Source organism: Danio rerio, chromosome 4 (genome assembly GCF_052040795.2).
Source record: "Danio rerio strain M-AB ecotype USA chromosome 4, GRCz13ab, whole genome shotgun sequence".
In the NCBI taxonomy this organism is placed as follows: domain Eukaryota; kingdom Metazoa; phylum Chordata; class Actinopteri; order Cypriniformes; family Danionidae; genus Danio; species Danio rerio.
In genome coordinates, this window is record NC_141024.2 from 1,415,529 (window position 1) to 1,432,500 (window position 16,972).

General features: G+C 36.5%; 2 protein-coding genes and 1 long non-coding RNA gene across 5 annotated transcripts in view; 1 reads left to right on the top strand and 2 right to left on the bottom strand.

The window, feature by feature from the left end:
* Positions 1-7,279, bottom strand: part of fam180a (family with sequence similarity 180 member A) — a 42,567-nt gene extending 35,288 nt beyond the window's left edge. Inside the window, exons 1-3 of one of the 2 annotated variants that reach the window (XM_088649919.1) lie at positions 5,628-5,696; positions 4,978-5,130; positions 4,750-4,880 (exon numbers count right to left, since the gene is read on the bottom strand). The gene's annotated coding sequence lies outside the window, so the exon portion shown is untranslated. Of the gene's footprint in view, positions 1-4,749 lie in introns of both variants that reach the window. The other variant, XM_088649917.1, reaches the window with a different exon arrangement.
* The window catches only part of LOC148679883 (uncharacterized), a 759,583-nt gene that overhangs the window by 735,279 nt on the left and 7,332 nt on the right, over positions 1-16,972 (top strand). The gene's annotated exons all lie outside the window — the stretch shown is intronic.
* mtpn (myotrophin) overlaps positions 8,457-16,972 on the bottom strand; it is a 12,478-nt gene continuing 3,962 nt past the window's right edge. Inside the window, 4 exon segments of one of the 2 annotated variants that reach the window (NM_212972.2) lie at positions 8,457-8,633; positions 8,698-9,811; positions 14,073-14,156; positions 14,828-14,941. In NM_212972.2, the coding sequence (NP_998137.1) occupies positions 9,725-9,811; positions 14,073-14,156; positions 14,828-14,941 (285 nt within the window). In that variant the 3' untranslated portion in view covers positions 8,457-8,633; positions 8,698-9,724. 2 annotated transcript variants of the gene reach the window in all.

A 16,972-nucleotide genomic window follows, 5' to 3' on the forward strand; every position in this document is an offset into this window, starting at 1 on the left:
GATCGTCTTGACCATGTCTACATGCCTAAATGCATTGAGTTGCTGCCATGTGATTGGCTGATTAGAAATTTGCATTAATGAGCAGTTGGACAGGTGTACCTAATAAAGTGGCGGGTGAGCGTTTATATAAATAATTTTTTTCTTACAAATAGTGTTTTTTTTGGCTGGAATAAAGCAGTTAGATAAAAAAAAATTACGATAAGAATTAGTAATACTCTTAAAAATCATTTTTTTGATCCTTTAAATAGCACTTTAAGCTAAAATAACTAGAAAAAAAATAGAAAAGTAAAGATAATATTAGAAAACACAATAGAAAAGACAAGAAATGAGTCATTAGAAAATAATTACAAAACCACTACTTTTAAGATATGTAAACAAAGGGGCATTATCTGAAAATGTTGTCTAGTAATTTCCTCTTCAGCTGTAAACTGTACTGTATGTGTGTGATCAGAGCAGCAGTGCTGATGTCCTCCATCAGATGTCACTGCTGCTCAACACAGTTATGCATCTGTAAATAAATAAATAAATAAATAGAAATCAGAGAAAAGGGTCTAAATAAATCTGAAGTCTCCAGCTCTGAGAGTTGGCTTGAAAGGAAAGCCAGAGTTGACTAATAAATGGGACAAAAGCGAGAGAGCTGCTCTTTCAGACAGTTATATAAGGTGATGTTTGGTGTAGGAGGAGAACTTCTTCATGGTGAAGAAAGAAAAGGCCAGACGGACACCTGCGCACGAACACACACACGTACAAAAGTCAGCTAAAAATAGTAGATACACACACCGTTGCGTATTGCAGATCACGTCTGATTCATCCTCGCACTAAAATATCAGGACCCGCTTCTGACTGTTATCATCATCACACATTTAGCAAAGTCTTTTGACATTTTACTGTAAGCGTACTGTTCATTTAAGAGCATGCGTTGTGTTTCTGTGCTGTTTCTGACACAATGGAGAGGTTGTAGCCTGGAAAAAGCTTTCTTTTATTATACAAATTTCACAATAAGGTTCTATTAGAGGATTTACTTGCTAACATTAACTAAATAAACAATACTTGAACAGTATTTATTAATCACACCAGATGAAGAAAAATATTATAGTGATTCATGCTAAATACAAACTACTAAACCATATTATAGCACAGTACTTCATCTGTTGTGGTGATTCTACAGTTGCTATGGTGATACATTAGCTACACCGATTAATGTGCTGTGGTGATTCTATAGTTGCTACGGTAACTATATTGATTAATGTGATGTAGTGCTTCTATAGTTACAATGGTGATACATAAACTATAGGGATTAATTTGTGGTGATTCTACAGTTGCTATGGTGATACATTAGCTACACCGATTAATGTGTTGTTATGATTCTATAGTTGCTATGGTGATACATTAAGTACAGTGATCAATGTGTTGTGGTGATTCTATTGTTACTATGGTAACTATAGTGGTTAATGTGTTGTGATTCTATAGTTACTATGGTGATACATTAACTACAGCAATTAATGTGTTGTGGTGATTCTATAGTTGCTATGGTGATACATTAACTATAGCAATTAATAGGTTGTTGCTAGATCGATATGTTTGCCGTTGGAAGTTAATAATTATTTCTATTATTTATTAAATTTCCCATTTATTGTATTTTATTAACGTCTACACCCAACCCAACCCCAACCCTAAACCCAACCATCACAGTACTGTAAAAATATGAACTATTGTTATATAGTGTCATAAAAAATGCTCCTATATTAATGTGTATATTGCCCCTCTGGCTGGCCACATATCTGATCTAGACTTTACCCAATTAATGTGTTGTGGTGATTATATAGTTGTTATCGTAACTACAGTGAGTAATATGTTTTGGTGATTCTATATTTGCTATGGTGATATATTAACTATAGCAATTAATGTGTTGTGGTGATTCTATAATTGTTATGGTGATACGTTTACTATAGCGATTAATATGTTGTGGTGATTCTATAGTTGCTACGGCAACTACAGCAATTAATATGTGGTGATTCTATTGTGGATACGGTAACTACAGCAATTAATATGTTGTCGTGATTCTATAGTTACTATGGTAACACATCAACTATAGTAATATAAACAAGTGACCCAATAGTAACAATTACAGAGTATATAATACTACAATACACAAAAAATGACTACAGTAAATACTTAAGTATACTAAACTATTTATTAGAATACCAATTCACTATTTCAGAGGTCGCCACAGCAGAATGAACCACCAACTATTCCAAATGCAGCAGATGTCCTTTAAGCTGCAACCCAATACTGGGAAACACCCATACACACTCATTCACACACACTCTCATACACTACGGCCAATTTAGTTCATCAATTTCCCTATAGCGCATGTGTTTGGATTGTGGGGGAAACCGGAGCACCCGGAGAAAACACATGCCAACAAAGGGAGAACATGCAAACTCCACATAGAAACACCAACTGACCCAGCCTTGGTTCGAACCACGACCTTCTTGTTGTGAGGTCACAGTGCTAATCACTGAGCCACCATGCAGTCCTCACACTACAGTATTTACTACACTATTTTATCTTATTGGAAAAGGTGCTGAGCAGAATTAAGACAGTAAACAGAGAGTGTTTTTATTTGTTGACGGTGAGATGATGTGTTTTATTATTAATCTCCAGTCAGTGCTGCTCATATTGAGCGTGTGTCACGGTCCTGACGAGGACAAAAGCAAACGAGCTGTTTTATATTCAGTCAGTGGAGCTCTGAGAGCGCGAGCACACTATTAAACTTTATCAGCAAGTTGTGCAGCACCTGAATAATTGATTTCTTTGTGTTGTGACAGTGACAAAGGTCTAAGACTCACCGGGTGGATCAGTAATTAACAAAAGCACTTAATTAAAGAAAAAAGAAAAAGCCGTGACCACGAGTGTGTTCATGATAAAATCCCCGCCAGCACACATACAGAACATGTCTGCTTCACTACAACACACTCCACTGTCACTCATTTTAGCAGCTCTTAGATTGTGCGTGGTGTATGTGTGCGACTGAGTGTGTATGGATGTTTCCCAGTGGAAGGGCATTCGCTTTTCAAAACATATGCTGGATAAGTTGGCGGTTCATTCCGCTGTAGCGACCCCGGATTAATAAAGGAACTAAGCCGAAATGAAAATGAATGAATGATAGATCTGTTATTACACCATTTCATAGGTGTAATGTTTTTATACGGCCCAAACTCTATTGTCTATCATCTTACAAAAACCCAGAACACAAAAACACACACAACAGCATGTGCTCTGAAAATACGAATGATTGAACGCACATCAATGAATGATGCGCATCCCGTGCTGCAAAAGTTACATTACAGCACATGCTTTCAGTCATTTTCATGTGGAACTGAGCTTTGTAGAGCAACTAATGTGTACAACTGAAAAGGGGGCGGTCTATGATGCAATAATCGTTTATCTCCATTAATGATTTCTCATAATCGTTACAAGCCAAAATCGAAATCGAATCGAAATTAATTGCACAGCCCTGACGTTACTTTAGTGTTACTTTTTTATTACCTGGCTGAGGCTTGATCTCTTGATCTTTTTTAAAAAGAGGAGCTCTGCTGTTAACAACAGATATAAATTAGCTTTATAGCTAACTCTGGCACAACATGTCATGTTGTACATTGTCCCTGTACAAATAAATAAATAAATAAAAACAACACTGTATAACCTTCATTTACCTAAAAAAACTCATCAAAAATGTATATTTAAGGATGTTATCTGAGAACTTCCTGACCCCAGAGCTATACAGTACATGCTGTATATACAGATTATTGAAAGTTTAAAGCAATGTGTTTGCTACCTTTGCACTATTTGTCCTAAGTTAAACCCCTGTCCATTGAGACTACAATCCCCTTTTCCTTTTCTACGATGTGTTCAAAATAACGAGCATTCTCTAACTGACGACTACTTTTAATTCAGCAATTTATTTAAAAGCTAATTAAACAAAAACTTAACTCTAATATTATAACTTAATTTTCAAAAGTAATGCGTTACTTTACTCGTTACTTAGAAAAGTATTATTAATACATAACTCGCACTACTTGAAATAAATGTTGAATAACAAAATCATAAGCTATGTCCTCATAAGTCACCTTCTTGTAATACCTGGCATAAGAGTGTCATATAAGTTTGTGTCCTGATATGTCACAAAAACACACATTCTCTCACACACTTTGACATAATACACACACATACAGTCGAAGTCAAAATTTTTAGCCCTCCTGTATATTTACTTCTGTTTAATGGAGAGATTTTTTCAGCACATACGTTTTAATAACTCATTTCTAATAGCTGATTTCTTTTCATTTCGCCATGATGACAGCACATAATATTAGACTAGATATTCTTCAAGACACTGATATTCAGCTTAAAGTGACATTTAAAGGCTTAACTAGGTTAATTAGGGTAAAGTTAGGGTAATTAGGCAAGTCCTTGTATAACAGTGGTTTGTTCTGGATACAATTCACAACTGATATTGCTAATAATATTGACCTGAAAATGGGTTTAAAAACTGCTTGTATTCAAGCTGAAATAAAACAAATGAGTCCTTCTTCAGAAAAAGAAACTACTGTTAATTATATTTACTGTTATTAAACTCCTTTATCTGTCAAAACTTAATTTTAGGGCTAATAATTTTGACTTCAACTGTATATAAACAACATCAACTTCTAAATCCTAAAATCTCCCACTGGCAATTTCCTTCATTACCTGAAAAACTCAACTGGAGCTGAAACATCCCGATTTCTTTAGACTCTGATGATTTGCTGGGAAGTGACTGAAAGCCTCGGAGAGCAGGATGACCAGATTCCCTTTCAGACGTAGAAGAGAAGCTTCCACATCTGTGAATTATACAGTATTCACTTTCACAATATCAATCAGTCACTCGAGGATCATGTGGAGAGTCTCAGTGGTCAGTCTGGGCATCAGTGAGCAAACCTTCATCCTTCGCCGAGGAGAAACTCCAAGGCTCATTTTACTGATCAAAGGTGCACGTGTGTGTTCCAGTCCTGGAGCTTCACTTATAAACACACAAAACAGACGAGGAGATGTGCTTCCCGCGCAAAGGTTGGGATCTATTAAAAAAGCAAACTTGACAGCAGAACGTGTGTAGCTGTAAATAAACATATTCAACTTAAACTATTGACTTAGTTAAACCACTTTAAATCCTCATCATGATTAGGGCCAGACAGAATCTGCAAATCATAACTGAAAGCTTAATATATGACATAAAAATAATATCTTCTTAACTTATATTTAATGTCTACAATGCAAATCCAATTAGATCCACGTACTTGGTAAACAAAGCAAGTCTCTCATGTAGTATCTCTACCGAAAGACAGAAAATTTGACTTTACAAACTGTATTGTGAATAAATCATGTGAATATATTCATATTAGTCAATTATGTCCCTGTAATTAATTTAAAAACTAAATAAATGCAAGTTTACGAACATTTACACGAGTAATTAATCAGACTCGATGATGAGCTAAACATCTGCAGATTTCTGCATGTGCAGATTCAGTGTGGGGCTAATCATGATTAATAAGCACAATTTATTCTGGCATACGCTCAAAGTTGATCTAAACCTGACTGAAAGGCCTCTGGGTCATCCTTGGTGAGAAAAAGTCTGTCTGGTGGGTGAACTGTGGAAGAGACTGAAGAAGAAACGGTCACAATCCCAGCAGAGATGACTGATGTGTTTAAGTCAGTGGTGCTCAACCCTGTTCCTGGAGATCTCCCTTCCTGCACAGTTCAGCTCCAACCCTGATCAAACACACCTGAACCCATTAATTAGGACCTGAACAGCACTTGATAATTACAGGCAGGTGTGTTTGATATGGGTTGCAACTGAAATCTGCAGGAAGGTAGATCTCCAGGAACAGGGTTGGTCACCCCTGGAAGTCAATAGTGATGTGTCCATCCAAACATGCAAACTAGATTTATGTGTAAAACTGGAATATTGCATAAAACTTCTGTGAATAACGCATTCAGTGAGTAAAGGAGAACAAAATCATCACTTCCTGGCAAACTGAAGCCAAATACGAGCCAGAGAAATGTAGTCTATGTAATGTATATAGCACACTTATTGTGTATGGCCAAAAACCCAAAGCACTTCACAATCATGAGGGGAGTCTCTCCACACCACCACCAGTGTGCAGCTCCACTTGGATGATGTGATGGCAGCCACAGGACAACAACACCAGTGCGCTCACCACACACCAGATATAGGTGAAGTGGAGAGAGTGATTGAGCCAATTCAGTGGATGGGGATTATTGGGAGGCCTGATAGAGAGAATTTGGCCAGGACACCGGGGTTACCCCCCTACTCTCTACCAGAAATGCCATGGGATTATTAATAACCACAGAGAGTCAGGACCTCGGTTTAACATCCTGCTCACCCGTTCACTGACAGTATAGTGTCCTCTTCACTATACTGGGGCATTAGGACTTACACAGAACACAGGTTGAGCACCCCCTGCTGGCCTTACTAACACCACTTCCAACAGTAACCTAGTTTTCCCTAGTTTTTTTTGTGCTCTAACATCCCTCCAGGCACTTCAGCAGGTAACCGCCACTGTGGTGTTTGTCTTCTCTAATAAATGAGTTGCACCTAAGAAGATGAAGAAGAAAGGCAGTGAACGCGGTGGCTTTAGGAGGCGTGACATGCTTTTTGGGAGTGCAGAAAAATGCTCAAGACAGTTCTGGAGGGAATAATAATATTCACTCATTTTCATCCGGTTTCCCGCGGCCAGGTCACGGGGGCAGCAGTCTTAGGAGAAAACCCCAGACTTCCCTCTTCCCAGACACTTCCTCCAGCACCTCTGAGGGGATCCTGAGGCGTTCCCATGCCAGTCGTGAGACATAGTGCCTCCATCCTGGGTCTTCTCCCAGTGGGACATGCCTGGAACACCTCCCTAGGTTGGCATCTAGAAGGCATCTGAAACAAATGCCCGAGTCACCTCAGCTGACTTCTCTGGATGTGGAGGAGCAGCGGCTCTACTTCGAGCTCCTGCCGGGTGTCAGAGCTCCTCAGCCTATCTGTAAGGGTGTGCCCTGCCAGCCTGCGAAGGAAACTCATTTCGGCGGCTTGTATCAAGATCTTGTCCTTTCAGTCATGACCATAAGTGAGAGTAGGAATGGAGCATGACCGGTAAATCGAGAGCTTTGCCTTTCTGCTAGGCTCCTTGTTTACATCGGACTGGTACATCGACCGAATTACTGCTGCCACGGCACCGATCCGCCTGTCAATCTCACGCGCCATCCTTCCCTCACTTGAAATCAAAACCCAGAGATACTTGAACTCCTCCACCTGGGGTAAGAACTTTCCTCCTGGAGATGGAAAACCACCTTTTTCCGGTGGAGCACCATGGCCTCAGACTTGGAGGTGCTGATTCTCATCCCAATCGCGTCACACTCGGGAATAATAGTATAATAATAATATTAATACTGAAGCACTGTGATGACGGACTGACGGCTGAGGCCTTTTAGAATCAGCAAAACATCATTTCAGATCTTTTACAATGTGCTGGAAACGTGCTGCAACTCCATTCATGCACATTTTTATCTGATCATCATCTGTTTAAACTAAACTACATCACGCAGACTGATGTGCATTTCACTAAATGTGTTCATGAACATTTTTCTTGATGATTAAAATGTTTATCCTACTCAATCGTGTGCATGCATTTTCTTTTTTTGCACATTTTCAGAAACGATGCACATCTTGGCTTTCCACTAAGCTTTCTTTATGCAATAATCCAAAATGCACTTTAAAGCTGGTGGATGTAAAACAGGCACTGAACGCAAAGGCTTAGACACGTCATACTCGTTTTTTGAGCATTTAGAAAAGTTGCCTTTGGCTTGCTTGGTTTGGGACTTGTGGAGCTGTGCATCGATGGATCTGCTCTTCAGTGTTTGGACTTATTAAACTAAACTGAACTTCAACTCACAAAAGAAGACATGTAGCTGACTGTTCAAGCTGCTCTATTCTAGTCCATTCAATTCAAGCTTACATCCACAGTAAAAAGCTGCCTAAATTGTTTTTGTTAAATCAAATTTCAGTCTTAAATAAGGAAAAACAGGATATATATCAGTGTAATTCAATACCTTTTAAGACGTTTACATACATTTTGAGACCTCATCGTCACTTTCAGGTTCAACCGGTAACATTAAACTGAACTAAACTGAGCTTAAACTCTGAAAACTGGACTAACACGGTTTACATTTACAACAACTTCTGTGTTCAGCTGCTTTGTCACGATCTACATTGTAGAAGCGCTAGAAAAATAAAGATGAATTGAATTAAAAATTAAGCTGTAATCTTTCTTCGCGCTAAAAAATTAAAATCGTTTTGGAAATCACAAATCATGCATCTCGGTTTAATCAACACGTGACAAAATCAGCCATCAGAAATGCACAATTTGAAACTGTTTTATTTGATTTGTTGTTTTCAAACGGACTTATTATTTCCACAACAATGCCGGATATGGATGTTTAAAATGTTCATCTGCAGGTCGGAGCAAATCGACTGAACTGAAAAGCTTAAACACCATCATGCAGAGAGAGAGAGAGAGGGAGAGAGAGAGAGAGAGAGAGGAGAGAGGAGAGAGAGAGAGAGAGAGAGAGAGAGAGAGAGAGAGAGAGAGAGAGAGAGAGGGGGGGATCCAACTGTTTATTATTACTGTATTTTCATTATTATTTCTTCATCACTACTGTTTTGTCATTAGTTTTCATAGGTACTATTTATTTTAAACATTACAAATGCTTTGAAACAAGCATCTGTCATGCCAATTAAGCAAGTTTGAATAGAATTGAGTAGGAGAAAGCTGTTTTTGAGAGAACCAACTGCTTACTATTAATGCATTGTTTATTATTAAGCTGTCACTACTGCTATGCAATTTGCTTTTATTTAATGTAAACATTAGAAATGCTTTAGAAATGCATTTGTAACATTTATAATGCCAATTAAACAAGTTTGAATTGAATTGAGCAAGAGAGAGAGAGAGAGGGAAGGAGAGAGAGAACTGGCGTCCCCCCCGTCCGAGCACACCTGTTTAACACTCTACAAGCGCACAGCAGCTGACAATTCATTTATTTTTGCCACAACAACACAAATTCAAAGGGGCGGAGAAGCGAGTGTGTGCGTCAGCAGAACGACTCGAGCGTCTGAAGTCTAATATTTGTTCTTTGAGCATCTACAATGTGACGGGAATGTCGGAGCGCTGGAGGAGGGAAGCGGAGTGTAGGGAAATTCATCAGCTAGAGTTTCTTTTTTTTCCCGACGTCTAATTGCATTTGCACCTTTAACAGTCTGAAAAACAACACACACACATCATCATCATCATCATCATCATCATCATCATACACTCGCTCACAGAATCTGCGCTGTAGTCTGAACTCTAAAGTCCATGTTTTTTGTTAGTGGTGTTAGACAGGCATTCCCATTGGTCCGTAGGCATGAGTGACAGGTCCATCAGCCAATGACTGACTCTTATAAACTAGAGGGGAAATTAAGCACCTCCCCTAAAATAAAATAAAAAAATGGAGGAGAACAAACAAAAGGAAACCTAGAGCATCTGATGCAGCCAGCGGGCAGAAACAGAGAGGTGTGTGTGTGTGTGTGTGTGTGTGTATGTTTGCTGGATCCAGTGGTCAGAACCTCTCCGCTGCCGGCAGCGTCTGCTCACTCTAGTAGAGCTTTGATGGCTTCGCTTTCAGCCGCCTCGAACGCACTCAAACCATCCGGACCTTTCCGGTTCTTATCGGCGCCCTGGAGAAACACAAACATACAACACAGTTAGCAGGGTGAGGGCTGCATGACACTGGACAAATCTGCCATATTAGCCAGGATTCTTGACGGTGCTGTTAGCTCTGCTGGATTACACTCGACCCCACCATTATTCAAGATAAACAACAGAACAGTTTACAGCAGATCACCTTTCCAGCTCACACGTCACCTGACCATAAGAGCCGATTACGGCATTATTGAGTAACAGAGAGTCTCATGCATATTCTACAGGGAGTCTTTAACACAAGACCATCGACCTGCCTCAAGCCCTTTACACAAATATTATCCTCCACACGATCAATGCGCCACATTGATCCACTCGCTGGATGAGGACTGAATCATTCATCTTTACACACAGAGAGAAGTCTGAATCACATCAGAGTCTTCAAACACAAATGAATCAATCTGTTCATTCACACCAGTGGATTGAATGAGTCGTCTTTATGCACATAGTAAAGTCTGATTCATATCAGAGTCTTCAAACACAAATGAATCAATCTGTTCATTCACACCCTGGGACTGAATGATTCGTCTTTATGCACATAGTAAAGTCTGATTCATATCAGAGTCTTCAAACACAAATGAATCAATTGATTCATTCACACCAACAGATTAAATTATTCATCTTTACACACAAAGCAGAGTCTGATTCACATCTTCTGTGTCTACAAACCAAATGAATCAATCTGTTCATTCACACCACTGGATTGAATGATTGATCTTTACACACACAGCAGAGTCTGATTCACATCTTAGTCTTCAAACACAAATGAATCAATCTGTTCATTCACACCAGTGGACTGAATCATTCATCTTTACACAGTCCAACTCACACAAGTGAACTGAATCATTCATCTTTACACACATAGTAAAGTCTGATTTGTATCCGAGTCTTCAAACACAAATGAATGAATCAATTCATTCACAACAACAGATTAAATGATTCTATTTTACACACGAAGCAGAGTCTGATTCACATCTTGTCTTCAAACACAAATGAATCAAATCGGTTCATTCACACCAACAGATCAAACAATTCTCCTTTACAAACTGAGTCTGATTCACATCTGAGTTGTTTATGTTTATGCATCTAGTAAAGTCTGATTCGTATCTGAGTCTTCAAACACAAATGAATCAATCTGTTCATTAACCCCAACAGATAAAATGATTTCTCCTCACACACACAGCAAAGTCTGATACAAATCTGAGTCTTCAAACACAAATGAATCAATCTGTTCATTCACACTAACAGATTAAACACAAATGAATCAATCTGTTCATTCACACCAACAGATTAAACACAAATGAATCAATCTGTTCATTCACACAAACAGATTAAACGATTCTCCTTTACAAACTGAGTCTGATTCACATCTGAGTCTTCAAACACAAACACCTAAAAATGAATCAATCTGTTCATTCACACCAGTGTGAATCAACGATTCAATCCATTCATTTACACCAACAGATTCAATGATTCATCTTCACACACACACAGCAGTGTCAGATCCTAAGATTCAGAGTCATTAATTACAAATGAATCAATCTGTCCCTTCACACCAGCAGATGTATTTATTGTTGGTTTTTATAAATACTTCAATCGACTAAAAACATGAGCATTTTTCCATAAACTGTGTTTTTGTCCATAAAAAAAATGAATGAATAGGAATATATAGAAACATGCTAGACTGAAACTTCAGTAAACAGCAACACAAACAACTAAACATGAAATATTTAAGTAGAACAATGGAGAAACCATTTAGATGGAAATGATGTCAACTTCAGCATTCCTCCTTACAGAAACTACACTACTAAACATCTGCAGCTGTTCATCACCTCTACCGTGAGCTCAAGAATATTGACCGAAGGTAAATTTGCATATCAGAACCCATTTGGAAACATATTTACTAATTACTTCCCATAATTTAAAGAGTCGACAAACATTTTCATGGATTTTGCAGGAAAATAAAACGCATTCACTTTGTACAGAACATAGGGCTGTGCAATTAATCGAAAATCTGATTTCGATTATGGCTCCTAACGATTTTGAAAAACCATTAATTCAGATAAACGATTACTGCATCATATACCAAAAGCGCGAAAGACTGCATGCTTATGTGTGTGTGCAACACGCGCGCACGCATAAGCACGCGGTCAGCATTCGGTCTCATTCGCACACTGAGACGAGCAAAGGAGCGCAGACATCTAGTCATCTTAACGTGAGCGCTTTAATGGTCAAACAGGTGTCAAAACGCAATGATTAGTGATTATTCATATTAACCCTCATTTACGTAATAAACAAACCAGTTGAGAATCAAAAGACACGTGAAAGAGAAACCATTAAAGTGACAGTGCGAAATGCTGCCGCCTGTTTTATCATTAATCAAACGACGAGAAATAAAATTTCCGTTTAATGGAAAGAAGATTTTTTAAACTTATTTCTTAACATAATAGTTTTGATATCTCATGTCTAATTACTGATTTGTTTTATCTTTGCTATGATGACAGTACATAACATTTTACTAGATGCTTTTCAAAATACAAGCATTCAGATTAAAGTGCAATTCAAAGGCTTAATTAGAGTAATTAGGCAAGTCATTGTATAACAGTAGTTTCTTCTGCAGACAATCAAAATATATATTGCTTAAGAGGGCTGATAATATTGACCTTAAAAAGGGTTTCAAAATATTTAAACCTGCTTTTATTCGAGCTAAAATAAAACAAATAAGACTTTCACCAGAAGAAAAAAATATTAGAGGAAATACAGTTAAAATGTACTGTTTAACATAATTTGGGAAATAGTTATTTAAAAAGACTAAATTCTCAGGAGCGCTAATAATTTTGACTTCAACTGATAATCGTTTTGAATAATCGTGATTACAACTATGACCAAAATAATCGTGATCATGATTTTTCCCAAAATCGAGCAGCCCTAACAGAACAAGTCTATAAAGAATGAAAAGCACACGCAACCCTGCAAACTGTTACATAATAAAACTAAAATAACAATATTTATCAGACAGCAAATATCTGAAGGTAATTATAGAAGTTTTAGTTCCTAATATCTGAAAAGAGGAAGTGTTGATGTATCACTCATCCATCTGCGAGAGTCATGTGTGTTTCTCCAACATCTGAACAACTAATAAAGCTTTACTTTTACCACAGCTGCACATTATTAATCTGAATAACTAAACATATTCACATCCCTACATACACAATATTATTCCCTTGTAATATTTGGTAAATGAATAAGTAAAGCCTACATTTATTGGCCAACTTCCACTTTGAAATATAACCACCAGGCCTCTCATTCTGAACCAGAGGACCAAGATTTTTTTTTAAAATGAATAAATAAATAAAAAATACACATGCAAGCAGTGAATTTGTTTTAATAGCCGTTAATATGGCTTCATAATCATTAATATCCCATTATACTTTCTTAATATTTTGTAAATGAACAAGTAATATCAGCCAACATCCCCTTAAAACTAACCAACAGGACTTGAACCAAAGGACTAATTAATAAATAAATAAATAAAAGTGCATATGCTTTTAATAGCTACAAAATATTCCTATTGCTTCATAATTACTCATACATCCACTTTAAAACTAACCAACAGGCCTCTCATTCTGAACCAGAGGACAGAATCTTCAATGTTTCACCACAGCACTAGAAAAACAACAACACAGCACTTGTGAACTGATCCGAAGGGATTTCAGCGGCAGAATAAGCAGGAATATTTCAACACAAACGCATCCGAGCGGCCCCGAGGAGATGTGTGTGTGTGTGTGTGTGTGTGTGTGTGTAATCTGAGAGGGATTCTCTGAGTGAAGAATGCGCAGCGTCCAGCTCAGCATTATATAACCCAGCCTGACCCCGCACACGCCACTGTTTACAGCCTCCGTTCAGACGCTTTCAGCTTTAAAACCCACCAGACAAAAAGCTCTTTCTCTCACTGCCACAATACACACCTCAGCACAGCGCAAATAATGCCCGACGGTAGAGATTCAGACACACACACACACACACACACACACACACACACACACACACACACACACACCACACACACACACACCACACACACACACACCACACACACACACACACACACACACACACACACACACACACACACACACACACACACACACACACACACACACACACACACACACACACACACACACACACACACACACACACACACACACACACACACACACACACAGCTGTATGTACCTTCTCCAGAAGGATCTTGACGCAGGTGACGTGACCCTCATATGTGGCCGACAGCAGCGGAGTGATGCCATGTTTATCTGGAGCCTGCCAAAAAACACAACACATTAAATCAGTCAATCACACAGAGAGAAAGAGAGTCTGTGGCAGTATATAGTCTAGTATTATTATTATCATATTTATTTATATTTTAATCCTAAAATGGTGTATATCTCTAAAATATGAAACCGTTTCAGCATCGATATGGCAGTGATCATTCACAATAGTCACATCGCAGGATATATTAATTACAACCTAATCATTTTCTAGATTATTATTTATTATATACATATTTTACATGATCTTATAATAATAAATAATAATTCAGCATTTTGTTAGCAGCTTGAGGATTGTAGATGGGTTTTACATCGATTAACATGAGCTTCTTTATTAATATAAATAGAATAAATAATATAATAAAGCAAACATTAAACATGTTTATTTCTGCAGTCTGCAAGAAGAAATAGTTTAATGTGGTTTAACAGTGAGATGTTTTTTATTTTACCTTGCATTTACTTGATAAAGTCTGATGAGTGTGTGTGTGTGTGTGTGTGTGTGTGTGTGTGGATTCAGCTTGAGTTACAGTCAGTGCTGTGATGTTATCAGTGAAGCGGGACTCCACATGCTACACATTTACATGCAGGAGCAGATATTCATCTGCACTCACAGGGAGCCAGTGTGTGTGTGTGGGTGTGTGTGTGTATGTGAAGGATAATTACGTTGACGTCGGCTCCTTTGGACAGCAGGAACTCCAGCATCTCGGCCTGACCGCAGTCGGCTGCGTAATGTAGCGGCTTTCGGCCCCCTTCCAGAGTCCTGTTCACATCCTCAGCCTGAAAAACACACCGCATTTCAGCAACAAACATCACTGATGCAGAGTGTGTGTGTGTGTGTGTGTGTGTGTGAGAATGTAAGAGCGTGTGTGTGGGAGACAGAGAGAGACATCTGTATGTAAAGTGCCAGTAAAATGCATTGAAATGTGCATTATTGCTTGATGTAATGTCAATTAAAACATGCAGACAGGGCATAAAGTAGCTCTTCCTCCTTTTAAAAATAACAGCCAATAGCATTTTGTTTATATCACAACTCTGTTAGCAAGTGTTATATGCTGATATAATCAGTCTATTGCATTTAACTGTTATTAAAATGTCTAATTGTGTTATTTAATGGAGCTGATATTATTTATGGGAATTTTATGATTTATTCTTTAATGTTTAATTAGATTAAATCAAGACATTTTAATATAATTTAAATTGAAATTCATTTTACTATATAATAATCAAATATTTAATAATTAAATGTATAATTTTTATTTATTAAATATACTTTTAACAATATAATACTTAGATGATGTACACTATTATTATATAACCATCCCCATAATAAAGATCTATTAGTAAATATTTATTATATTAACTAAACAAATTATATTTTTATATCAATTTAATAATTTTAATAAATGGTAATAATAATAATAATAACAATCATATTAATAATAATAAGAATGAGCATATTAATATTAATAAGCATATTAATATTAAGAACAATAATAATAATAACCATATTAATATTAATAATAATATGAAAGTATGAAAATAAAATATTTAAATAACACCTAATATTACAGTTTCATATAATTAGCTACTATCAATAACTGTTTATTTTAAACAAATTTATTTGCTAAATATTAATACGTTTTTATTATGTTTATGTGCTGGTAACATTATTCTCTACATGTGTTTAATTTGTAGTAATAACAATAATAACAATAAGAAAGGTGTGTGGAAATAAATAAGTCATTATTAAAATAACACTTATTATGACAGATGTATTAAATAAATCATAAAGATTAAATTAAGATTAATTGTTGAATTAATATCAAATTAAAAATCAATTACATCGCTGTAATAGGTATTAATAAAAAAATTTAAAAATTAATATAATAATATAATTGTATTTACACTGAATGGTTATTAGGAATGCAAACAATCATTAGGAAAAAGAAAATATTAATATATTACAACAATTAATATATTAAACAAAACACATTAATATTTCTATATCATTTAACAATATTTAGCTATTAATAACTGTTAATTTTAAATCAATTTATTTGCTATATTATAATATTAAGACTTTTTATAAAGTATACGGTTGTGTGATGGTAAAAGTATTCTCTTTACATGTTTGATATGTTGTAATAACAATAACAATAATATCAAAAGTGTATGAAAATACATTCGTAAATTACAATACATTAAGATTAACTATTCAATCAGAATTCAATTAATTATATTGTAATAAAGTGAGTGTGATTGCATTGTAATATGCAGTAATTAAAACATATTATGCAAATGCATATAAATATTAACATTTTAGTCACATTGAATGGTTACTTCTAAATCATCAATACACTAAACTATCAATAACTGATTATTTTAAAATCTATTTACTTGCTATATTATAATATGAACACATTTATTATTATCTATTGGTTGTGTGATGGTAAAAGTATTCTCTCTCTCTCTTTATATATATAGAAGCTGGTCATGTGAACTGTGAGTGGAAACTGAAGTAAAACCACAGCGCTGCTCAACGTATCCTGACCACAGGAGTCCAACATAAGTTTGAGTTACATCACTGCATCTTTACACATTACAATACTGTTATAATTTACAACTGTGCAAGTGTGTTTCCCCATCAACTGGATAAAAACTATTACATACGTAATTTCAGACATTTGCTACTCATTCATAATAACTCTCACAGCTTTAAGTCATCATCTCTCAGTATAGAATGTAGACTCAGTGGGCCTCGTTGTAATTCTGTTCAGGCGTCTGATGAACGAGACCGTCTATCAGATC